Source organism: Phyllobates terribilis, unplaced genomic scaffold, assembly GCF_046119375.1.
Source record: "Phyllobates terribilis strain yellow unplaced genomic scaffold, ASM4611937v1 Scaffold_11__3_contigs__length_659146591, whole genome shotgun sequence".
Classification (NCBI taxonomy): Eukaryota; Metazoa; Chordata; class Amphibia; order Anura; family Dendrobatidae; genus Phyllobates; species Phyllobates terribilis.
The window spans coordinates 599,250,598-599,277,491 of NW_027362771.1; the positions used below are offsets into that span (position 1 = coordinate 599,250,598).

Below are 26,894 nucleotides of genomic sequence, written 5' to 3' on the forward strand. Positions count from 1 at the left end.
GATCAGTAATGTAATGTATGTACACAGTGACTGCACCAGCAGAATAGTGAGTGCAGCTCTGGAGTATAATACAGGATGTAACTCAGGATCAGTAATGTAATGTATGTACACAGTGACTGCACCAGCAGAATAGAGAGTGCAGCTCTGGAGTATAATACAGGATGTAACTCAGGATCAGTAATGTAATGTATGTACACAGTGACTGCACCAGCAGAATAGTGAGTGCAGCTCTGGAGTATAATACAGGATGTAACTCAGGATCAGTAATGTATGTACACAGTGACTGCACCAGCAGAATAGTGAGTGCAGCTCTGGAGTATAATACAGGATGTAACTCAGGATCAGTAATGTAATGTATGTACACAGTGACTGCACCAGCAGAATAGTGAGTGCAGCTCTGGGGTATAATACAGGATGTAACTCAGGATCAGTAATGTAATGTATGTACACAGTGACTGCACCAGCAGAATAGTGAGAGCAGCTCTGAAGTATAATACAGGATGTAACTCAGGATCAGTAATGTAATGTATGTACACAGTGACTGCACCAGCAGAATAGTTAGTGCAGCTCTGAAGTATAATACAGGATGTAACTCAGGATCAGTAATGTAATGTATGTACACAGTGACTGCACCAGCAGAATAGTGAGTGCAGCTCTGGAGTATAATACAGGATGTAACTCAGGATCAGTAATGTAATGTATGTACACAGTGACTGCACCAGCAGAATAGTGAGTGCAGCTCTGGAGTATAATACAGGATGTAACTCAGGATCAGTAATGTATGTACACAGTGACTGCACCAGCAGAATAGTTAGTGCAGCTCTGAAGTATAATACAGGATGTAGCTCAGGATCAGTAATGTAATGTATGTACACAGTGACTGCACCAGCAGAATAGTGAGCGCAGCTCTGGAGTATAATACAGGATGTAACTCAGGATCAGTACAGGATCAGTAATGTAATGTATGTACACAGTGACTGCACCAGCAGAATAGTGAGTGCAGCTCTGAAGTATAATACAGGATGTAGCTCAGGATCAGTAATGTAATGTATGTACACAGTGACTGCACCAGCAGAATAGTGAGTGCAGCTCTGGAGTATAATACAGGATGTAACTCAGGATCAGTACAGGATCAGTAATGTAATGTATGTACACAGTGACTGCACCAGCAGAATAGTGAGTGCAGCTCTGGACAATAATACAGGATGTAACTCAGGATCAGTAATGTAATGTATGTACACAGTGACTGCACCAGCAGAATAGTGAGTGCAGCTCTGGAGTATAATACAGGATATAACTCAGGATCAGTAATGTAATGTATGTACACAGTGACTGCTCCAGCAGAATAGTGAGTGCAGCTCTGGAGTATAATACAGGATGTAACTTGATCTTTTCTGTAGATATTTAATCCATACAAATGTCAGATAAATCACCCACACCAGGGCTATTGCCGCTGCTCGTGGTGTATGTACGTGGTACTGGAGCAGTATAACAACTTTGGGGAAGTCACAGTTCAAAACATAATCCAATATTTTAGTGCAAATGATGAAATCTGAGCAGCGATGTGTCTCTCCGAGCGCCTCCTCCCACTTTCTGACCTCTGATGTCTTCTCCCTCAGCGTCCCCTGGGTTCACAGTCTATACATCATATATATTAGGATATAAATAAGCGTTCGCTGACCGCCGCTAGCCGAGCCGGATGCTGTACGAGTCGCTCTGGGTGAGATATCTGACCCACGTGTGGATCGCTGCCGGACGTTCACTGTGTAATCGGAGAAATCTGATCTGTAGCCCGGAGCACGTGAGGGACGGGACCTCAAAGGAAAGGTTAAGAGGCGGAAGATCCAAGGCGGAGGGAAGAGAGGGGCATCCAGAGACGTCCACCTGTGGAAGGAAGAGAGTGAGAAATCCTAAAAGATACTAAAGGGCTTTTCTGATCATTGGGGATTTACTGTTTTCAGCTTCTTAGTTATTGTCCACGCTTTACCTTGAAGAGTGCAGACAGCTGGCTTCCTCCCCGGACCCGGGGAATATTCCAGGACAGTGACTGGGCGTTCAGCGTCAGATCTGCACTCTGATCCGGGCTGCTCAGGTCCTGAGAAACGCTGGCAAACAACGAGTTTAGAGGGTCACACCGGCATCTATAACCCCCAACATTATCAGCTATGTGATAAACCCACCTGCTGCTTCCCTTTGGTACAGGAATCTGGACACAAACATTGATGGCCTGGCTGCACGGAGGAGACAAATATACGGGGAGATCATTAGTTTCCCACATCAAATACACAGTATCCAGATATGCAGTATCATGGAGAACGGGGTGACAACAAGTATGGCTGACGTTACACCCGCTGCAAGGAGTCTTGTCACACAGCCTTCTCCATTCTAGCCACATGTCTGGTACTGTATACCAGTCCAATCTGCAGGTAAAACAATCCCCAACATCACTCACCCCAATAATCCAAGCCATATGGGATCTCTTGTTTATCCGCTCACCTTTTTGGGCTTAAGTCACAGCGCAGTTTCACGTAGATCCGCAGGCGGCTATAAGAAAAAGCCAAGTGGTCACTGCAGACGATCACTATACAATAGGAAAGCTACGGAGAGCATGGGGTGACACTTTTATTGCAGCTTTTATGATATAGTATGTGTTTGCCCTGCGTGGGGAACGGGCCGTGGACTACATGCCACAAACTTCACCCGGGATGTTTTCAGGTCATGCACCAGCGCTATAAATTAATAGACCCTGATGTCGAGGGTCTATACAAAGCAGGTGATGGCTGTGTCATATACATAGATAAAAATAATCACTGCTGTCAACCACTTACATACAGTTCTGCTCAAAAGTTCACATACCCCGGGAGAATTTTTCATTTCTTGGCCTTGTTTTAGAGAATGTGAATGATAACAAAAAAACTTTTTCTCCACTGATGGTTATTGGTTGGGTGAAGCCATTTATTGTCAAACTACTGTGTTTTCTCTTTTTAAATCTTAATGACAACCAAAAACATCCAAATGACCCTGATCAAAAGTTCACATACCCTGGTGATTTTGGCCTGATAACATGCACAGAATTTGACACAAATAGGTTTGAATGGCTACTAAAGGTAACATCTTCACCTGTGACCTGTTTGCTTGTAATCAGTGTGTGTGCATAAAAGCTGAGTGAGTGTCTGGGATCCAGACAGATTCTTGCATCTTTCATCCAGCCACTGACGTTTCTTGATTGTAAGTCATGGGGAAAGCAAAAGAATTATCAACGGATCTACGGTAAAAAGTAGTTGAACTGTATAACACAAGAAAGGGATACAAAAAAATATCCAAGGAATTGATAATGCCATTCAGCAGCGTTCAAACTGTGATTAACAAATGGAAAATCAGGGGCTCTGTAAAAACCAAACCACAGTCAGGTAGACCAACAAAAATATCGGCCACAACTGCCAGGAAAATTGTTCGGGATGCAAAGAAAAACCCACAAATAACATCAGCTGAAATTCAGGACTCTCTGAAAACTAGCGGTGTGGCAGTTTCAAGATGCACAATAAAGAAGCACTTGAAGAAAAATGGGCTGCATGGTCGAGTCGCCAGAAGAAAGTCATTACTGCGTAAATGCCACAAAGTATCTTGCCTATAATACGCCAAACAGCACAGACAAGCCTCAAAACTTCTGGAACAAGGTAATTTGGAGTGATGAGACCAAAATTGAACTTTTTGGCCACAACCATAAACGTTACATTTGGAGAGAGGTCAACAAGGCCTATGATGAAATAAACACCATTCCTACAGTAAAGCACGGAGGTGGATCGCTGATGTTTTGGGGATTTGTGAGCTACAAAGGCACAGGAAACCTGGTAAAAGTTGAAGAAAAGATGAATGCAGCACGTTATCAGCAAATACTAGAGGCATATTTGCACTCATCAGCCCGGAAGCTGCGCATGGGACGTACTTGGACGTTCCAACATGACAACGATCCAAAACACAAGGTCAAGTCGACCTGTCATTGGCTACAGCAGAACAAACTGAAGGTTCTGGAGTGGCCATCTCGGTCTCCTGACCTCAATATCATTGAGCCACTCTGGGGAGATCTCAAGCGCGCAGTTCCTGCTAGACAGCTCAGGAATTTACAGGAACTGGAGGCTTTTTACAAAGAAGAATGGGCGGCTTTACCATCTGAGGAAATACAGAACCTCATCCACAACTACCACAAAATACTTCAAGCTGTCATTGATGTTAGAGGGGGCAATACACAGTATAAGAATTGGGGTATGTGACCTTATGATCCGGGTCATTTGGATGTTTTTGGTTGTCATTAAGATTTAAAAAGAGAAAACACAGTAGTTTGACAATAAATGGCTTCACCCAACCAATAGCCATGAGTGGAGAAAAAGTTGTTTTGTTATCATTCATATTCTCTGAAACAAGGCCAAGAAAGGAAAAATTCTGCCGGGGTATGTAAACTTTTGAGCACAACTGTACATGCTGCTAATCTTTGACAGATGCATTTAGGTAGCGCAATCTTGGTGGGGTATCTGTTCGGACATGCCCATTCCCCCCCCCCCCCAATGCAACTTGTTTTTTGGGTGCCAATGGTTTGTTATCCAGAGACCTGCTGAAGGCCCCTGCGGCTGCCATATTTGTACTCCCATAAAGACCACCCTGCGATTGTGATTTTCACGGTATATTGCAGTACTGAAGTAATGCAGTATATAGCACAAGACCCCTAGAGAGACTAGAAGAAGGGAAAGAAAAAAAGTCATGAAAGTTTGGTATTGACAGCAACATGTAAGTGGTTGACAGCAGTGTTTATATATATATACATATCATCAGCCAAAGTGCCCTCTATCAACCTTCAGAATAAATTCACGCCATGAACAAATAATAAAAAGCTAAACACCAGAATTGCCTTCTTTTTGCTCCCCCAAAAAGTGAAATAAAAAGCGATCTAAACGTCGTATCTACCCCAAGTTAATATCACTAAAATCTACAACTCACTACACAAAAATCCAAACCCTCACACAAAAAAAAAAAAGGATCTAAGAAAATGGTAGAAAAAACGTACGCCTTCGGTATCGCCATACTGACCTGGAGAATTATGTTGCCAGGAATTTTTTTCCCCCGTTATTCAGTATGTTATATGATAGTGTACAGTGAGTGGGGTAATTCAAATGTACAGGTCGTGCTGCAAAATTCAAGCCTTTGTACGGCGATGTCAACGGGAAAAAAGTTATAGGAGGAAAAAAAATGAATATTGGTCATAAAGGTATATTTTCCTTACCTGCTGCCAGGGTCTCTCTCCATGCTGGGGAACAGGTGGAAGGGCAGGCTGGTGCACAGGCTGTCAGATATCTGGTACTGCATCACTGTCAGCTGAAGACAAAATACCAGGGGGGGCTGTGAACACTTAGTAGGATATTCAGCATTAGGAAAAGCAAAAAACATCATGACTCCTGTCTACAGGATAAGTGTGATACTGGAGGTCAGCTACATTCACATCAGAGCCTAGCTTCATTCATTCCGGGGCCGAGCTACATTCACACCGGGGCCGAGTTACATTCACACCGGAGATGAGCTACATTCACATCGGACATGAGCTACATTCACACCAGGGCCGAGTTACATTCACATCGGAGACTAGCTACATTCACTCCGGAAACGAGCTACTTTCACTCCGGAGCCGACCTGAAATGCCAGCCACAACCCATAATGTAACTCCTGCAAGCTTTGGCGGTGCATATCTATCATGAGTGGGGATAGCTTTATTATTTTTCCATTATTATATGCAGACGCCTATGACCCAGATATACATATATACAGTACAGACCAAAAGTTTGGACGCACCTTCTCATTTAAAGATTTTTATGCATTTTCATGACTATGAAAATTGTACATTCACACTGAAGGCATCAAAACTATGAATTACCACATGTGGAATTATATACTTAACAAAAAAGTGTGAAACAACTGAAAATATGTCTTATATTCTAGGTTCTTCAAAGTAGCCACCTTTTGCTTTGATGACTGCTTTGCACACTCTTGGCATTCTCTTGATGAGCTTCAAGAGGTAGTCACCGGAAATGGTTTTCACTTCACAGGTGTGCCCTGTCAGGTTTAATAAGTGGGATTTCTTGCCTTATAAATGGGGTTGGGACCATCAGTTGTGTTGTGCAGAAGTCAGGTGGATACACAGCTGATAGTCCTACTGAATAGACTGTTAGCTGCTTTTTTCTTGCCATAATACAAATTCTAAGTAAAGAAAAACGAGTGGCCATCATTACTTTAAGAAATGAAGGTCAGTCAGTCCGAAAAATTGGGCAAACTTTGAATGTGTCACCAAGTGCAGTTGCAAAAACCATCAAGCGCTACAAAGAAACTGGCTCACATGAGGACCGCCCCAGGAAAGGAAGACCAAGTGTCACCTCTGCTTCTGAGGATAAGTTTATCCGAGTCACCAGCCTCAGAAATCGCAGGTTAACAGCAGCTCAGATTAGAGACCAGGTCAATGCCACACAGAGTTCTAGCAGCAGACACATCTCTACAACAACTGTTAAGAGGAGACTTTGTGCATCAGGCCTTCATGGTAAAATAGCTGCTAGGAAACCACTGCTAAGGACAGACAACAAGCAGAAGAGACTTGTTTGTGCTAAAGAACACAAGGAATGGACATTAGACCAGTGGAAATCTGTGCTTTGCTCTGATGAGTCCAAATTTGAGATCTTTGGTTCCAACCACCGTGTCTTTGTGCGACGCAGAAAAGGTGAAGGGATGGACTCTACATGCCTGGTTCCCACCGTGAAGCATGGAGGAGGAGGTGTGATGGTGTGGGGGTGCTTTGCTGGTGACACTGTTGGGGATTTATTCAAAATTGAAGGCATACTGAACCAGCATGGCTACCGCAGCATCTTGCAGCGGCATGCTATTCCATCCGGTTTGCGTTTAGTTGGACCATCATTTATTTTTCAACAGGACAATGACCCCAAACACACCTCCAGGCTGTGTAAGGGCTATTTGACCAAGAAGGACAGTGATGGGGTGCTACGCCAGATGACCTGGCCTCCACAGTCACCAGACCTGAACCCAATCGAGATGGTTTGGGGTGAGCTGGACCGCAGAGTGAAGGCAAAAGGGCCAACAAGTGCTAAGCATCTCTGGGAACTCCTTCAAGATTGTTGGAAGGCCATTTCCGGTGACTATCTCTTGAAGCTCATCAAGAGAATGCCAAGAGTGTGCAAAGCAGTCATCAAAGCAAAAGGTGGCTACTTTGAAGAACCAAGAATATAAGACAAATTTTCAGTTGTTTCACACTTTTTTGTTAAGTATATAATTCCACATGTGTTAATTCATAGTTTTGATGCCTTCAGTGTGAATGTACAATTTTCATAGTCATGAAAATACAGAAAAATCTTTAAATGAGAAGGTGTGTCCAAACTTTTGGTCTGTACTGTATGTGTATATATATATATATATATATATATATATATATATATATATATATATATATATATATATTGTAATGCAGCGGCTTGCGGCATTACTGTAATGGTCCAGGGTGTGTTCTGGCTGACCATGTACCTCTCCCTCAGGTGACTGATCACATGACTGTGACATCAGCACAGGTCCTGTGCACACAGAAGGACTGATTACATGACTGTGACATCAGCACAGTTCCTGTGTGCACTGGAGGATATATAAATCTTGGTGCTTTTGAAACAGTGTGAAAAAGGCGTGAGGCCTGTTCCCTGCGTGTGGGACACCATTAGCCTGGAGAGGCTTAGTGAGGCCTAGAGAGGCCCGGTGAAGCCTGAAAGGCAGAGGCTGGATCACTGTGTGTGTAAGAGATGCCAGTAAGTACGAGGACTGGAGACCCCCATCTGGGAAGCCGTAAAGCCACAGCTGTGGCAGAACAAATCTGATGGAAACCGTTAGACCCGGCAAAAGGTAAAAGCGGTGGGTTATATGGACATTGATATAGTTACTTTGCTGAAGGCTGTAACTGGAGCCAAGTGGGCTTGTCTGCCACTTGCAAGGTTCTTGGATGTTATGTGTGTAAACATGCCGGTGAGCCACTGAGACGGACTATGTTATAAGCAGTTGTGAAGTGTAATAAACTGCTGGATTTCATGTTACTGGAAAACGTCGCATGTGTGCTTTAATTGACCCAGTGAAGCAAGTGTCCCCCAGCATGATGACTAGCGCTGCCTTACATGTGGTTGGAGAATGCGAGCAACTGCAGTCTGGTTGCTAGGGGCAACTGCAGCCTGGTTGCTAGGTGCAACGGCAGCCTGGTTGCTAGGGGTAACGACGGGGTCACGAAGATTAAAGCATCTGGCTGTAACTCGGCGGGGCCACGAAAATTTTCCAGGGAGAGCGGTGTGAGTGTCTAGTGTGAACAGCGTACCGCGATGGCTGTGAACAGAGCAGCAAATGACATTGAAGCTATTGAGCGATTTAAGTGCCGGTTAAAATCGGAACAGGTATTTGAGAAACGTCTACAGGACATGGCGCAGGAACGGCAGGAGCTTTTGGCACCGTATAGAATGGCGGCAGTGGACCATTCTGTGAACTCTCCGGGGGCGCCAGTATTGTCCCAGAGTGCCCGGGGAGGTGGTAAGAGATGTTGTGAACTGAGTCCTAAGACTTGCGTTATTTTTTTGTTAAAGTACCCCCTTTAGGTATGGCTGTCCAAAAGGGGGCGGATTTTCAAAAGAGCATGGAGTATAGAAAACCAAAAGGTGTTACTGGTTGTGGGTTGGTACCGCCTAAAAATGACAATTTGACCGTTGATAACGGGGTAGCTCCAGTAGAAGGGGTTGACGTCAAAGTGGGAGGTGACCTGTTAGTCCACAACACCATGGGGAGTGACACAGACCCTGTAGCAGACGGTAACACTACGAAAGTAGAAAGAGAATTCAGTCAGGAGGGGCTAGACGAGGGAAGAAAGTCCCCCTCTCTTCGTCGACGGCGCAAGGGCCACAAAGAGGTTGCTCCTGTAGTCTTTGCTGAAAGTGAAAATAAAGAAAATGTAATACTGTGTGCCTTTGTTCCAAGTGTGGATCCTCCTTTAGAGGCAGAAGAGGAGGTGACGCCAGTAGCAAACTCTGGTACAGTACTGAGACAGAAGGATCAGGATCTGACAGCCCTGAAAGAGGAGGTGGCCAGTCATGACCAAGAGCTGGAGCCTATCAGGCAGCAGTGTCAGAGTGACGTGCAGCAACTATGGGAAAACCTGGACAACATGTCCTTAGACCAGTGGAGCCTGGAGTCTGAACGGCAGAAAATATACCAGGTTGTGAGGAACTTACAGCGAGAACTGGAGGGAAGCAGCGAGGAAGTTAACCAATGGAAGGAAATGTTCCAGGAAATTAAGGAGGATCGCCGCAAAACCAAGGAGGAGGTTTTTCAATTGGAGATTGACAAAGCGGAGTGTGAAGATGAGTTGTGCGAGGTGAAAGATCTTTTCACCCTGGTACAGTTAGAGCTGTACCAAGTGAAGAAAGAGCTGTGTGAATCCAAGAGGGAGTATGGTGAACTCAGTGGGGAACTGCAACAAATTGAGAGACTATGAAGTTCTCCTCAAGGTTAAGGAAAAACTAGAGGATGATAAGGCGGATGCAGACCACATGCGCCAAGTGGTTGAGACCACTCTGCAGGACACCCGTGATGAAAATGATGATCTCCGCAGAAAGACCCTATGTCTGGAAGCTCAGGTGAAGGAGCTGCAGACGTTCTGTGATAATCTCCAGAGGGCAGAGGCGGGCCTTAAGGAAAGAATCAGCAAGATGGAAGCTGAGCGGAAAAAGATGGAGGAGTCTATCGGAGAAGCCACAGACCAGGGCCAGGAGTTGGCCACTGGAGATGGGAGGTATGAAGTAAATACCTCCTCGAATTATGCGAGCTCGGATGATTCGGTGGATGTAAGAGCCGAGATCAAGGAGACGCTACAAGCCCATTTGAAGCAAGAGAAGCTTGAGAGACTGCCTGTTGAGAGCCGAGTGGGCGCATTGGAGACAGAGAGGTCTGAGAGAACTCTACTGTTAAAGGAGCAGTTGAAGCGGGAAGAGCTTCAGAGATGGGCTGCTGAGAGGCGAGTAGCTGAGCTAGAGGAAGAAGTTTTCGAGCTCAAAGGTCGCCTGGCAAAGCATCACTCAGTGAACGAGGCCTCCTTGGAGAAGGAAAAGGGCAAACAAGTTGCACTTACTCCTTTATGCCATGAGAAGGGGGACCTGAGGAGAGCTAAGAGAGTGTTAACAGAAGAAAAGTATGAAATGGAAGTGGTCAAGACGAAAATTCTTGAATTTGTAGCGGTGAGTCAGCTCAGGGGAAGCATACAGGGTGAAGAAGCTGAAAGTCAGTTGTCCGTGAAACCTGAGCCAGATGATCATTTGGAGATTGTAGCGTCGGCGTCCCTGCCTCCTGATAGGCAGGGACGCTGTTCCCCTCACCTCTCCGCTCCGTGCCCGGCGTCTTCCTCCAGCTCTGCTGGCAGCGTGCGCTCCTTCCTGGCCACTGTGCTTAGGGCGCGCGCTCCCCCTCTCTTAAAGGGGCCGCGCGCGCCGTCCTAAGGAGTCCCCGGCCAATGGCCGGAGGACCTCTCCATATATAAGGCACCTCCTCCAAAATGGAGGTGCCCGAGCAATGTTGTTGCATAGCCTATCACTCTGCTTCAGCCCTCAGGTCCCGTTACCAGATACCTGCCAGTTACATGCCAGTTTCCTATTGATACCTGCCTGATACGTGTCTTTCTGCTGACATTCCTGCGGTCCGACAGTCTGCCTACCAGCCCTGCCAGTCTGTCTATGGACCTGTCTGCCCTCTCACCTGGGAGCGCTCACCTGCTACCTGCCTGCTAGCCTACCTGGAGGCTCTGCCGTCACGTGCTGTGACCACCTGCCTGTCCAGAGACTCTTACCCGCTCACCTGGGAGCGCTCACATGCTACCTGCCTGCTAGCCTACCTGGAGGCTCTGCCGTCACATGCTGTGACCACCTGCCTGTCCAGAGACTCTTACCCACTCACCTTGGAGCGCCTACCTGCTACCTGCCTGCTAGCCTACCTGGAGGCTCAGCTGTCACTTGCTGTGACCACCTGCCTGTCCAGAGACTCTCGCTCGCTCACCTGGGAGCGTCCACCTGCTACCTGCCTGCTAGCCTACCTGGAGGCTCAGCCGTCACTTGCTGTGACCACCTGCCTGTCCAGAGACTCTCGCCCGCTCACCTGGGAGCGTCCACCTGCTACCTGCCTGCTAGCCTACCTGGAGGCTCAGCCGTCACTTGCTGTGACCACCTGCCTGTCCAGAGACTCTCGCCCGCTCACCTGGGAGCGTCCACCTGCTACCTGCCTGCTAGCCTACCTGGAGGCTCAGCCGTCACTTGCTGTGACCACCCGCCTGGCAAGAGACTGTCCCCGTCACTTGCCGTGACCTCCTGCCCTCTTACCCAGAGACTGTCCCCGTCACTTGCCGTGACCTCCTGCCCTCTTACCCAGAGACTGTCCCCGTCACTTGCCGTGACCTCCTGCCCTCTTACCCAGAGACTGTCCCCGTCACTAGCCGTGACTGCCTGCCCTGGGAGCCACCCGCTTCCTTACAAGGATTGCCCCTTTGTATAGTTGCTCAGAGGTTCCACCTCCCAGACCCGTTACAGAGATCACTGGTGAGACAGAAACCTCTCGGTACAAGTGCCTCATAGATGTACCCGAGGATTTGAGAGAAGAATGCACCAGTGAGTCCGTGCAAGAAGAGTTTAAGAAGGCCGTGGGAGCCTGTAAGGTGTACTCGACCTCAGAAGCTAAACAGCTGGTGGTCCTGTCCACAACCGAAGTCACAGTGAAGACGGTGGCTATCCTAAGTGACATGCACTGGCGATGTATTCGCACAAAGCGGTTTGTCCGGTTGAAAACGGAACAAGCCATTAGACAATTGAAGCTTATGAGAAAAGCTCAAAGTCTGCGTGAAGAGGTCATCCGGATGCCTCAGACTCTGGTAAGAAAGCTCATTGGGAGAAATGGCCGAACCATGCAAATGATGGTAAAGAAGTCTGGTGTGATGAAAGTAAGCAGTCCATGTGATCGTCAGGACTGGATACCAGATGAAGACGGCATGGTGTCATTCTCCGCTGTAGGAACGGAAGAAAGTCTTGCATATACAGTACAGACCAAAAGTTTGGACACACCTTCTCATTTAAAGATTTTTCTGTATTTTCATGACTTTGAAAATTGTACATTCGCACTGAAGGCATCAAAACTATGAATTAACACATGTGAAATTATATACTTAACAAAAAAGTGTGAAACAACTGAAAATATGTCCTATATTCTAGGTTCTTTAAAGTAGCCACCTTTTGCTTTGATGACTGCTTTGCACACTCTTGGCATTCTCTTGATGAGCTTCAACAGGTAGTCACCGGAAATGGTTTTCACTTCACAGGTGTGCCCTGTCAGGTTTAATAAGTGGGATTTCTTGCCTTATAAATGGGGTTGGGACCATCAGTTGTGTTGTGCAGAAGTCAGGTGGATACACAGCTGATAGTCCTACTGAATAGACTGTTAGCTGCTTTTTTCTTGCCATAATACAAATTCTAAGTAAAGAAAAACGAGTGGCCATCATTACTTTAAAAAATGAAGGTAAGTCAGTCCGAAAAATTGGGCAAACTTTGAATGTGTCCCCAAGTGCAGTTGCAAAAACCATCAAGCGCTACAAAGAAACTGGCTCACATGAGGACCGCCCCAGGAAAGGAAGACCAAGAGTCACCTCTGCTTCTGAGGATAAGTTTATCCGAGTCACCAGCCTTAGAAATCGCAGGTTAACAGCAGCTCAGATTAGAGACCAGGTCAATGCCACACAGAGTTCTAGCAGCAGACACATCTCTACAACAACTGTTAAGAGGAGACTTTGTGCAGCAGGCCTTCATGGTAAAATAGCTGCTAGGAAACCACTGCTAAGGACAGGCAACAAGCAGAAGAGACTTGTTTGGGTTAAAGAACACAAGGAATGGATATTAGACCAGTGAAAATCTGTGCTTTGGTCTGATGAGTCCAAATTTGAGATCTTTGGTTCCAACCACCGTGTCTTTGTGCGACGCAGAAAAGGTGAAGGGATGGACTCTACATACCTGGTTCCCACCCTGAAGCATGGAGGAGGAGGTGTGATGGTGTGGGGTTGCTTTGGTGGTGACACTGTTGGGGATTTATTCAAAATTGAAGGCATACTGAACCAGCATGGCTACCACAGCATCTTGCAGCGGCATGCTATTCCATCCGGTTTGCGTTTAGTTGGACCATCATTTATTTTTCAACAGGACAATGACCCCAAACACACCTCCAGGCTGTGTAAGGGCTATTTGACCAAGAAGGGGAGTGATGGGGTGCTACGCCAGATGACCTGGCCTCCACAGTCACCAGACCTGAACCCAATCGAGATGGTTTGGAGTGAGCTGGACCGCAGAGTGAAGGCAAAAGGGCCAACAAGTGCTAAGCATCTCTGGGAACTCCTTCAAGATTGTTGGAAGACCATTTCCGTTGACTACCTCTTGAAGCTCATCAAGAGAATGCCAAGAGTGTGCAAAGCAGTCATGAAAGCAAAAGGTAGCTACTTTGAAGAACCGAGAATATAAGACATATTTTCAGTTGTTTCACACTTTTTTGTTAAGTATATAATTCCACATGTGTTAATTCATAGTTTTGATGCCTTCAGTGTGAATGTACAATTTTCAAAGTCATGAAAATACAGAAAAATCTTTAAATGAGGTGTGTCCAAACTTTTGGTCTGTACTGTATATGCATGCTAATGGAGTACCGTGTGACCTACCTGTGAGAGGTAGAACAGTTGAATCTCGCCAGACTGCAAATGGAAAGGCAGCATCGCCTGAGCAGCAGAAGGTGGCAGCCGTCTAGGAATTGTGAGACCAGACAGAGAAAGGGCCCCCTAAATAACAGGACGGCTACAGTAGAAGTTAGAGACCTTTCAAGATGTCCTGAGGATAGTGGGTGTGGATTTAGAGGTAGTGAGACCTCCAGTAACTCAGGTCTGAGAGGCCCATACAAACGACCCAATAGAGTACGGGACAGTACGGAGTCGAACCGGATCTCAGATACAAGGGCATGTGAGTCACACTGCTGTATTGACCGCTGGGAGCAGGGGAGGTCTGACAAGGTTATGACCCGGAAATGTGACTTGACGAAGTCAGTGACAATGACAGATGGTAGGTCCCTAAGGAATGGGCTAATGTCGATGACTAATGTTCCAGGGGCTGAGCAGCGCAATTGTCAAGTACATGGTCTCTGTGTGAACTGTGGGTTATAATGTGATTGTGTATATTATGTGTTCAACCCCACAAGTTTGAACAGAGGGGGGGGGATATATAATGCAGCGGCTTGCGGCATTACTGTAATGGTCCAGGGTGTGTTCTGGCTGACCATGTATCTCTCCCTCAAGTGACTGATCACATGACTGTGACATCAGCACAGGTCCTGTGCACACAGAAGGACTGATCACATGACTGTGACATCAGCACAGGTCCTGTGTGCACTGGAGGATATATGAATCTTGGTGCTTTTGAAACAGTGTGAAAAAGGCATTTTAGCCTGTTCCCTGTGTGTGGGATACAGTTAGCCTGGAGAGGCTTAGAGGGGCCTGGTGAAGCCTGAAAGGCAGAGGCTGGATCCCTGTGTGTGGGGGGGATCCCAGTAGCTTTGGAAGGCAAGAGTCCTGAAAGGCAGAGGCTGGATCCTTGTGTGTAAGAGATGCCAGTAGCCTTGGAAGGTACGAGGGCTGGAGACCCCCATTTGGGAAGCTGTAAAGCCACAGCTGTGGCAGAACAAATCTGATGGAAACCGTTAGACCCGGCAAAAGGTAAAAGCGGTGCGTTATATGGACATTGATATACACTGCTCAAAAAAATAAAGGGAACACTCATAACACATCCTAGTTCTGAATGAATGAAATATTCTCATTGAATACTTTGTTCTGTACAAAGTTGAATGTGCTGACAACAAAATCACACACAAATCATCAATGGAAATCAAATTTATTAACCAATGGAGGCCTGGATTTGGAGTCACCCCCAAAATTAACGTGGAAAAACACACTACAGGCTGATCCAACTTTGATATAATGTCCTTAAAACAAGTCAAAATGAGGCTCAGTATTGTGTGTGGCCTCCACGTACCTGTATGACCTCCCTACAACGCCTGGGCATGCTCCTGATGAGGCTGAGTATTGTGTGTGGCCTCCACGTGCCTGTATGACCTCCCTACAACGCCTGGGCATGCTCCTGATGAGGTTACGAATGGTCTCTTGTGGGATCTCCTGCCAGACCTGGACTAAAGCATCTGCCAACTCCTGGACAATCTGTGGTGCAACGTGACGTTGGTGGATGGAGCGAGACATAATGTCCCAGATGTGCTCAATTGGATTCAGGTCTGGGGAACGGACGGGCCAGTCCATAGCTTCAATGCCTTCATCTTGCAGGAACTGCGGACACTCCAGCCACATGAGGTCTGGCATTGTCCTGCATTAGGAGGAACCCAGGGACAACCGCACCAGCATATGGTCTCACAAGGGTTCTGAGGATCTCATCTCGGTACCTAATGGCAGTCAGGCTACCTCTGGCGAGCACATGGAGGGCTGTGTGGCCCTCCAAAGAAATGCCACCCCACACCATTACTGACCCACTGCCAAACCGGTCATGCTGAAGGATGTTGCAGGCAGCAGATCGCGCTCCACGGCGTCTCCAGACTGTCACGTCTGTCACATGGCAAGAAAAAAAGCAGCTAAGTAAAGAAAAACGAGTGGCCATCATTACTTTAAGAAATGAAGGTCAGTCAGTGTGAAAAATTGGGAAACCTTTGAAAGTGTCCCCAAGTGCAGTTGCAAAAACCATCAAGCGCTACAAAGAAACTGGGTCACATGAGGACCGCCCCAGGAAAGGAAGACCAAGAGTCACCTCTGCTTCTGAGGATAAGTTTATCCGATTCACCAGTCTCAGAAATCGCAGGTTAACAGCAGCTCAGATTAGAGACCAGGTCAATGCCACACAGAGTTCTAGCAGCAGACACATCTCTTCAACAACTGTTAAGAGGAGACTTTGTGCAGCAGGCCTTCATGGTAAAATAGCTGCTAGGAAACCACTGCTAAGGACAGGCAACAAGCAGAAGGGACTTGTTTGGGTTAAAGAACACAAGGAATGGACATTAGACCAGTGGAAATCTGTGCTTTGGTCTGATGAGTCCAAATTTGAGATCTTTGGTTCCAACCACCGTGTCTGTGTACGGATGGATTCTACATGCCTGGTTCCCACCGTGAAGCATGGAGGAGGAGGTGTGATGGTGTGGGGGTGCTTTGCTGGTGACACTGTTGGGGATTTATTCAAAATTGAAGGCATACTGAACCAGCATGGCTACCACAGCATTTTGCAGCGGATGCTATTCCATCAAGTTTGCGTTTAATTGGACCATCATTTATTTTTCAACAGGACAATGACCCCAAACACACCTCCAGGCTGTGAAAGGACTATTTGACCAAGAAGGAGAGTGATGGGGTGCTACGCCAGATGACCTGGCCTCCACAGTCACCAGACCTGAACCCAATCGAGATTGTTTGGGGTGAGCTGGACCGCAGAGTGAAGGCAAAAGGGCCAACAAGTGCTAAGCATCTCTGGGAACTCCTTCAAGATTGTTGGAAGACCATTTCCGGTGACTACCTCTTAAAGCTCATCAAGAGAATGCCAAGAGTGTGCAAAGCAGTCATCAAAGCAAAAGGTGGCTACTTTGAAAAACCTAGAATATAAGACATTTTCAGTTGTTTCACACTTTTTAACTCAATAACTAACATACAGTAGTGGCCAAAACTATTGTCACCCCTGCGATTCTATCAGATAATACTCAGTTTCTTCCTGAAAATGATTGCAATCACAAATTCTTTGGTATTATCTTCATTTAATTTGCTTGCAAGGAAAAAACACAAAAGAGAATGAAGCAAAAATCAAATCATTGATCATTTCACACAAAACTCCAAAAATGGGCCAGACAACAATATTTACACCCTCAGCCTAATACTTGGTTGCACAACCTTTAGCCAAAATAACTGCGAACAACCGCTTCTGGTTACCATCAATGAGTTTCTTACAATGCTCTGCTGGAATTGTAGACCATTCTTTGGTAAACTGCTCCAGGTCCCTGATATTTGAAGGATGCCTTCTCCAAACTGTCATTTTGAGATCTCTCCACAGGTGTTCTATGGGATTCAGGTCTGGACTCATTGCTGGCCACCTTAGAAGTCTCCAGTGCTTTCTCTCAAACCATTTTATAGTGCTTTTGGAAGTGTGTTTTGGGTCATTGTCCAGCTGGAAGACCCATGACCTTTGAGGGAGACCCAGCTTTCTCACACTGGGCCCTACATTATGCTGCAAAATTTGTTGGTAGTCTTCAGACTTCATAATGCCATGCACACGGTCAAGCAGTCCAGTGCCAGAGGCAGCAAAGCAACCCCAAAACATCAGGGAACCTCCGCCATGTTTCACTGTAGGGACAGTGTTCTTTTCTTTGAATGCCTCTTTTTTTTTTTCCTGTACACTCTATGTTGATGCTTTTTGCCAAAAAGCTCTACTTTTGTCTCATCTGACCAGAGAACATTCTTCCAAAACGTTTTAGGCTTTCTCAGGTAAGTTTTTGCAAACTCCAGCCTGGCTTTTTTATGTCTCGGGGTAAGAAGTGGGGTCTTCCTGGGTATCCTACCATACAGTCCCTTTTCATTCAGACGCCGATGGATAGTACGGGTTGACACTGTTGTACCCTCGGACTGCAGGGCAGCTTGAACTTGTTTGGATGTTAGTCGAGGTTCTTTATCCACCATCCGCACAATCTTGCGTTGAAATCTCTCGTCAATTTTTCTTTTCCGTCCACATCTAGGGAGGTTAGCCATAGTGCCATGGGCTTTACACTTCTTGATGACACTGCGCACGGAAGACACAGGAACATTCAGGTCTTTGGAGATGGACTTGTAGCCTTGAGATTGCTCATGCTTCCTCACAATTTGGTTTCTCAAGTCCTCAGACTGTTCTTTGGTCTTCTTTCTTTTCTCCATGCTCAATGTGGTACACACAAGGACACAGGACAGAGGTTGAGTCAACTTTAATCCATGTTAACTGGCTGCAAGTGTGTTAGTTATTGCCAACACCTGTTAGGTGCCACAGGTAAGTTACAGGTGCTATTAATTACACGAATTAGAGAAGCATCACATGATTTTTCAAAGGGTGCCAATACTTTTGTCCACCCCCTTTTTTAGGTTTGGTGTGGAATTGTATCCAATTTGGCTTTAGGACAATTCTTCTTGTGTTTTTTCATTGAAGACAAATTAAATGAAGATAATAATACCAAAGAATTTGTGATTGCAATCATTTTCAGGAAGAAACTGAGTATTATCTGACAGAATTGCAGGGGTGCCAATACTTTTGGCCACCACTGTACATGTTACTTTTATTTCCATGTGGGAAAAATTGGAAGCTTAGTCAAAGAGTAATTGAAGCTGTTTTTCATGAGGATTTTGGAGCATAATCTGCTTTAACCGGTTCAGGACCGCCCACTGTACATAAACGTCGGCGCTGCCCGGGCTCTGTGCAGCGCCGACGTTTAAAAACGGTGGGTGGTCCCGCAGCGCTCAGGACCCCCAGGGTCCTGCTAGCGCTGCGGTACCGGTTCAGAGCGATAGCTCTGACATGTGGCATCATGGGGACCTGAATGGATCAGGTCCCCATGATGTTAACCTGTTCCTATCTTCTAGATGCCGCGATCCATAGCGATCGCGGCATTTAAAAGATAGTAACAGCTGGTGGTCGGCGATCGGGACCCCCCACATACCTCAGGAGCGGCGGGGATCCCGGTGCTGTGACCTCTGACATCATTGAGACATGATTGGCTCAGGTCTCGATGATGTCAGCGTCACACCAGCCAATCAGAGAGATCACCAGGGAAGTTTGTTTTAGCAACAAACTTTCCCGGGCGATCTGCCTGATAAATACACTGTTTCTCCTCCGATCTCAGTGAGAGAGCAGAGGAGAAACAGTGTGACAAGAGCTGTGTCAGCCTTGCCACTATGAAAGTAAAAAAAATAAAATAAAAAAGAAAGTAAGAGTTAGGGTTAGTGAGTCTGTCAGATCAGTCAGTCCTGTCAGATCAGTCCTGTCAGATCTGTCAGTCAGTCAGTCCTGTCAGATCTATCAGTCAGTCAGTCCTCTCAGATCAGTCAGTCAGTCCTGTCAGATCTATCAGTCAGTCAGTCCTGTCAGATCAGTCAGTCCTGTCAGATCAGTCAGTCCTGTCAGTCAGTCCTGTCAGTCAGTCCTGTCAGTCAGTCAGTCCTGTCAGATCTGTCAGTCAGTCCTGTCAGATCAGTCAGTCAGTCCTGTCAGATCAGTCCAGTCAGTCAGTCCTGTCAGATCTTTCAGTCAGTCAGTCCTGTCAGATCAGTCAGTCCTGTCAGATCAGTCAGTCCTGTCAGGTCAGTCAGTCCTGTCAGATCAGTCCCGTCCGTTCAGTCCGGTCCGTTCAGTCCAGTCAAAAAATCTAAAAATAAAATGGCCCGTCAGACTTATACCGCAGAGGAGGTGTATGCCCTGCTGTGTTCTGACACTGATGACAGCGCAATCTCAGATGGAGATGTGGATTTTGAGGGCTTTAGTAGCGGCGACACTGAGAGCTCAGAAATGAGCAGTGATTCTGGTCCATGCTCAAGCCCAAGGACCAGTACAGCAATAGGGGCAAATAGCGCTACTGGAGAAACGTCTCCAAATCAGGGAACACTGCCCAGTACAAGCGCTGTCCCTGCTACTAGTGAATTGGCGCACGCCAGTGTACAAGGGGCTTTGCCACATGATCTAGCATTTCCCAGATGGGAGGCTTCGGATTCGGCTGCTCCATTCAGCCCTGATTTCAACGCCACTCCTGGTATAAATGTGGAGGTGGAAGATTTTGGACCAATTCATTTTTTTAATTTGTTTTTTTACAGACAGCTTGCTAGAGCATATTGTCGTGCAAACAAATTTATATGCATCCCAATTCATAAGCCAGAATCCCCGATCTTACTATGCTAGGGCAAATTTATGGACACCAACTAATGTCCCGGAAATAAAAAAATTTTTAGGACTTACATTTGCCATGGGGCTTGTTAAAAAACCGAGCATTCGATCCTACTGGTCCAACCACCCTGTTCAAGCCACCCCTATGTTTTCAGTCATTCTGCCTAGGACCCATTATGAAATGCTCATGCGGTTTTGGCATTTTAACGACAATAGTCAATGCCTGCCCAGAAATGCCCCAGAACATGACAGGTTATATAAAATTAGACCCATCATTGAAAATTTGTCAGAAAAATTCTTAAGCCTCTACACCCCAACACAAAATATTTCTATAGATGAGTCCCTTGTAAAATTCAAAGGAAGACTGCACCTCAAGCAATTTATCCCATCTAAAAGGGCAAGGTTTGGAATAAAGATCTATAAAATGTGCGAAAGTTCAACCGGATACACATCCGCTTTCCGCATATATGAGGGGAAAGATAGCCAACTAAACCCACCAGGATGGCCTACTTATCTGGGGACATCTGCAAAAATTGTTTGGGAGCTGATAAGTCCATTTTTTCAAAAAGGCTACAATCTATATGTGGACAATTATTACACCAGCATACCCCTATTTAAAAGTCTGGTTGAACACAACATCGGGGCGTGTGGGACCATCCGTAAAAACCGTCAGGGGTTTCCACAACCATTGGTCAACCAAAAGGGGCAGTCAGGGGCTGTACGCAACGGAGAGCTGCTTGCCCTGAAATATAGGGATAAGAGGGATATTTTTGTCCTCAGCTCGATCCACACAGATGCCACAAGGGCCACTGTAGAACTAGGATCCACCACTCCGAAGCAAAAACCTGTGTCAGTCATTGACTACAACAAACACATGGGGGGTGTGGACCTTGCAGACCAGGTTCTACAGCCATACCAGGTATCAAGAAAGTCCTATACCTGGTATAAAAAGTTGGTTATCTATTTGTTTCAGGTGGCCACATACAATTCTTTTGTGTTGTACAAAAAAGCAGGAAATTCAGATCCTTTTCTTGATTATCAAGAAAAGGTAATTGAAAATCTTGTCTTTCAAAGTGTTAGCCCCGCTCATCCATTAGAATCTGAGGATGTGAAAAGACTCACTGAGCGACATTTTATTGCACTTATTCCAGCAACGGAAACAAGAAGGAACCCCCAGAAAAGATGTCGTGTATGTACTAAGAGAGGAATGAGGCGTGATACCCGCTACTATTGCCCACAATGCCCATCATTGCCAGCCTTATGCGTCACTGACTGCTTTAAAATCTACCACACAGAACCACGTTTTTAAACTGTAAAAATGTATCCCAATTTGTCATTCAAACATTTGGTTCATTTAGTGAATGACATATTCGAGTAGAGCTCACTTAATTTCCAGGGGGGGTTCTCCAGAATCTAAACCTTCCATTGCGTGCTTGTTTCTGGAAATCATCCATCGAGTTAAAATGGTCACTAAACCCATAGATGAATTCCCAGAGGGGTGTCATTTCCAAAATGGGGTCACTTCAGGGGGGATTCTTTAGCTCTGGTACTCTGAAAAGTGCCAGAACAGCATAATCCCCCCTGAAGTGACCCCATTATGGAAATGACACCTCTGTGGGAATTCATCTATGGGTTTAGTGACCATTTACCTACTTATTTTCCCACCACTAGATTAATTTATACAGAGGAGTAGATTGTAAAATTCGGTCACTTGTTGTGGGTTTCCTCTGTTTAGGCACCTCAGGGGCTCTCCAAATGCAACATGGCGTCCGCTATCCATTCCAGTCAAATTTCCATTCCAAAAGTCAAATGGCGCTCCTTACCTTCCGAGCCATGCCGTGCGCCCAAACAGTGGCTTTGCACCACATATGGGGTATCAGCGTGCTCAGGAGAAATTGCACAACACATTTTGGGGTCCATTTTTTCTGGCTGCCCTTGTGAAAATTAAAAATTTGAGGCTAAAGTAGCAGTTTTGTGTTAAAAATGTGTTTTTTTATTTTCACCCTTCAACATTATAAAATTGTGTGAAGCCCCTGGGGGTTCAAGGTGCTCACCACACATCTAGATAAGTTCCTTGAGGGGTCTAGTTTCCAAAATGGGGTGACTTGTTGGGGGTTTCCTCTGTTTAGGCACCTCAGGGGCTCTCCAAATGCAACATGGCGTCCGCTATCCATTCCAGTCAAATTTCCATTCCAAAAGTCAAATGGCGCTCCTTACCTTCCGAGCCATGCCGTGCGCCCAAACAGTGGCTTTGCACCACATATGGGGTATCAGCGTGCTCAGGAGAAATTGCACAACACATTTTGGGGTCCATTTTTTCTGGCTGCCCTTGTGAAAATTAAAAATTTGAGGCTAAAGTAGCAGTTTTGTGATAAAAATGTGTTTTTTTATTTTCACCCTTCAACATTATAAAATTGTGTGAAGCCCCTGGGGGTTCAAGGTGCTCACCACACATCTAGATAAGTTCCTTGAGGGGTCTAGTTTCCAAAATGGGGTGACTTGTTGGGGGTTTCCTCTGTTTAGGCACCTCAGGGGCTCTCCAAATGCAACATGGCGTCCGCTATCCATTCCAGTCAAATTTCCATTCCAAAAGTCAAATGGCGCTCCTTACCTTCCGAGCCATGCCGTGCGCCCAAACAGTGGCTTTGCACCACATATGGGGTATCAGCGTGCTCAGAAGAAATTGCACAACACATTTTGGGGTCCATTTTTTTCTGGCTGCCCTTGTGAAAATTAAAAATTTGAGGCTAAAGTAGCAGTTTTGTGATAAAAATGTGTTTTTTTATTTTCACCCTTCAACATTATAAAATTGTGTGAAGCCCCTGGGGGTTCAAGGTGCTCACCACACATCTAGATAAGTTCCTTGAGGGGTCTAGTTTCCAAAATGGGGTGACTTGTTGGGGGTTTCCTCTGTTTAGGCACCTCAGGGGCTCTCCAAATGCAACATGGCGTCCGCTATCCATTCCAGTCAAATTTCCATTCCAAAAGTCAAATGGCGCTCCTTACCTTCCGAGCCATGCCGTGCGCCCAAACAGTGGCTTTGCACCACATATGGGGTATCAGCGTGCTCAGGAGAAATTACACAACACATTTTGGGGTCCATTTTTTCTGGCTGCCCTTGTGAAAATTAAAAATTTGAGGCTAAAGTAGCAGTTTTGTGAAAAAAAGTTAAATGTTCATTGTTTTCTTCCACATTCCAAAAATTCCTGTGAAGCACCTGAAGGGTTAATAAACTTCTTGAATGTGGTTTTGAGCACCTTGAGGGGTGCAGTTTTTAGAATGGTATCACTTTTGGGTATTTTCTGTCATAAAGGCTCCTCAAAGTCATTTCAAATAAGATGTGGTCCCTAAAAAAATGTTTTTGTAAATTTTGTTGTAAAAAATGAGAAATCGCTGGTCAACTTTTAACCCTTATAGCTTCCTAACAAAAAAATTTTGGTTCTAAAATTGTGCTGATGTGAAGTAGACATGTGGGAAATGTTATTCATTAACTATTTTGTGTGATATATCTCTCTGATTAAAGGGCATGAAAATTCAAAGTTTGAAAATTGCAAAATTTTCGCCAAATTTCCGATTTTTTCACAAATAAACGCAAGTGATATCGAAGAAATTTTACCACTATCATGAAGTACAATATGTCACAAAAAAACAATCTCAGAATCAGGGGGAACCGTTGAAGCGTTCCAGAGTAATTACCTCATAAAGTGACAGTGGTCAGAATTGAAAAAATTGGCCAGGTCACGAAGGCAAAAACAGGCTCTGGCGTGAAGTGGTTAAAATTCATGTAAAATAATAAAATGTGCGAACGTACCTAAGGCCATGTTCACACAATTCCTTTTTTTTGCCGCAATTTTCCAAAATTGCTGTAAAATTGTTGCCTTTTTATAACAGTTTTATAAAATCGTGGCAAAAACTCAGCACATGGTGTGAACATGGTCTTCTTTAAATATTTTTTTTGGCATGCGCTATATACAAATAATAAAGAGGGATTTTTGGTACTCACCGTAAAATCTCTTTCTTGGAGCCTTCATTGGGGGACACAGGACGATGGGTGTATGCTGCTGTCGCTAGGAGGTTGACACTAGGCAAAAAAAGGAAAATAGCTCCTCCTCCGCAGTATGCACCCACCTACAGGCACCAATCTCACCAGTTAGTGGCTAGAGCAGTAGGAGAAGCATAAAGTAACCAACTATGCAATGCCCAATGGGGCACAACCGTGAAAACTAAATGAGATGCCCAACAGGGCCAACTGGACATATGTCCAAAAACAGGGAGGGTGCTGTGTCCCCCAATGAAGGCTCCAAGAAAGAGAATTTTTGGTGAGTACCAAAAATCCCTCTTTCTCTATCACTTCATTGGGGGACACAGGACCATGGGACGTCCCAAAGCAGTCCCCTGGGTGGGAGAACAGAAGATAGTCACAGACTAGGTCAGACTGTGGCAACTGCCGCCTGCAGGACCTTCCGTCCAAGACTGGCATCAGCCGAAGGATAAGTGTGGACCTTGTAAAACCTTGAAAAGGTGTGAAGAGAAGACCACGTTGCGGCCTTACAGATTTGAGAGGCCGAAGCCTGATGGCGGACTGCCCAAGAGGCCCCCACCGCCCTGGTGGAGTGAGCCCTTACTCCAGGAGGGGGAGGTTTGCCCGAGATGCGATGTGTCTCCAAGATGGTCGAACGTATCCAACAGGCGATGGTTGACTTGGAAGCAGGGAGACCCTTGCGATGCCCCTCAGGGATGACAAAAAGGGCATGCGAGCGCCGAAGGGAGGCCGTTCTAGAAAGGTACACACGTAGAGCTCTGACCAGGTCCAGTTTGTGCAGGGACTTCTCCCGTAGATGCACTGGAGCAGGGCAAAAGGAAGGCAAAACGATGTCCTCATTAATGTGAAAAGCGGAAACCACCTTTGGCAAAAAGGAAGGCACCGGCCTGAGCACTACTTTGTCTTGATGGAATACCAGAAAAGGCGACTGACTAGAGAGGGCTGCGAGTTCTGCGACCCTTCTAATAGAGGTAACAGCCACCAGAAAAGCCACCTTCCAGGAAAGGAGAGAGGCTGGAATGTCCTGAATGGGTTCAAGCGGAGGCTGTTGTAGGATGCGTAGGACCATATTAAGGTCCCATGGTTTCACTGGATGGCGATAGGGGGGCGCCAGGTGGGCCACCCCTTGTAGAAACGTCCTGACCTGAGGACGGCTAGCTAAGTTACGTTGGAATAGAATGGACAAGGCCGAAACTTGGCCCTTGAGAGTGCTGAGAGAGAGTCCCGCCTCTAGGCCAGACTGAAGAAAAGCCAAAATGACTGGCAAAGAAAAAGACATAGGAGTCAGCTGATCCTGTTAACAGTGACGAAAAAAGGCTCTCCAAGTTCTGTGGTATATGCGCGAGGTAGCGGGTTTTCTGGCGTTAATTAGGGTCTGAATGACATTGTCAGTAAAGCCCGCCGTCTTCAACACCGCGGCCTCAACGGCCATACCATTAAATTCAGAGAACGTGAACTCTGATGAAGAATAGGACCCTGAGAGAGGAGGTCCGGACGGTCTGGTAGTCTCCAGGGGGAGTCGACAAGCAGATTTACCAGATCTGCGTACCAGACACGTCTGGGCCAATCTGGGGCTACTAGGAGAACTGGTACTCCCTCTGTCTTGACCTTTTTGATGACTCGAGGGATCAAAGGTAGAGGTGGAAAGAGTTAGGGCAGTTGGAACTGTGACCATGATATGACTAGCGCGTCCTGATCGATTGCTAGGGGATCGCGGGACCGAGCTACAAAAGACGGAACCTTGTGGTTTAACCGGGACGCCATGAGGTCGACGTCCGGCGTGCCCTACCGTAAGCAGATTAGGTGAAACACCTCGGGATGGAGAGACCATTTTCCTGAGGCGAGGCCCTGCCGACTGAGGAAGTCGGCCGCCCAATTGTCGACCCCTGGAATGTGGACTGCTGAGATTGTCGGGACCGTCTTCTCGGCCCAAAGTAGCACTCTTGCCACCTCTTTTAAAACGGGCTTGCTGCGCGTTCCTCCCTGATGGTTTATGTATGTCATGGCGGTGGCATTGTCCGATTGTACACGGACTGGGAACCCTGCCAGGATCTTCTGCCAGTGACTCAACGGCAGGTAAATCGCCCTTATCACCAGAATGTTGATGGGAAGGGAGACCTCGTGGAGACTCCACCGGCCCTGGACCATGTGTTGTAGAAAAACCGCCCCCCAACCAATGAGACTGGCATCGGTCGTGACCACCTGCCAGCGAAGCGGAAGGAATGATCTCCCGGGTCTGAAGGAAGAAGGGTATGGAACTGGGCAATCGGAACTGTCTCCATGGCTGCTACCATCTTTCCCAGGACACTCATGCATACTCGAAGGGAGTGTGGACTTGGGTCGGAGAGGATGTGGATTCCTTGTCGTAGAGAGTTTATCTTTTCCCTCAGAAGGAGGACCCGGGCACGGGTCGTGTCAAACTGCATCCCTAGGAAGGTTAAGCGTTGGGATGGGACCAGGGAGGATTTGTCTGTGTTGATCAGCCAGCCTAACCGGGAGAGTGTGTTCAAAGTGATCTGGAGACTGTGGAGACAGTCCCTGAACGTGGGGCCTTTGATTAACAGGTCGTCGAGGTAGGGGATGATTACAATTCCCCTTGTTCGAAGAATGGCCATAACTGTCGCCATCACCTTCGTGAAAACCCTCGGGGCTGTGGCGAGGCCGAAGGGGAGGGCAGTGAACTGGTAATGCGCGTTCCTGAAGGAAATGCGAGGGAACTGATGTGACGCACAGATTGGGATGTGAAAGTATGCATCCTGAATGTCCACTGAACATAGATATTCCCC

General features: G+C 46.4%; 1 protein-coding gene across 1 annotated transcript in view; it reads right to left on the minus strand.

The window, feature by feature from the left end:
• Positions 1-1,385: 1,385 nt before the first annotated feature.
• AP4M1 (adaptor related protein complex 4 subunit mu 1) overlaps positions 1,386-26,894 on the minus strand; it is a 46,974-nt gene continuing 21,465 nt past the window's right edge. The window contains exons 12-16 of the mRNA XM_073654447.1: positions 5,276-5,367; positions 2,497-2,544; positions 2,181-2,231; positions 1,988-2,105; positions 1,386-1,884 (exon numbers count right to left, since the gene is read on the minus strand). Coding sequence (XP_073510548.1) covers positions 1,687-1,884; positions 1,988-2,105; positions 2,181-2,231; positions 2,497-2,544; positions 5,276-5,367 — 507 coding nt within the window. The 3' untranslated portion in view covers positions 1,386-1,686. The remainder of the gene's footprint in view (positions 1,885-1,987; positions 2,106-2,180; positions 2,232-2,496; positions 2,545-5,275; positions 5,368-26,894) is intronic.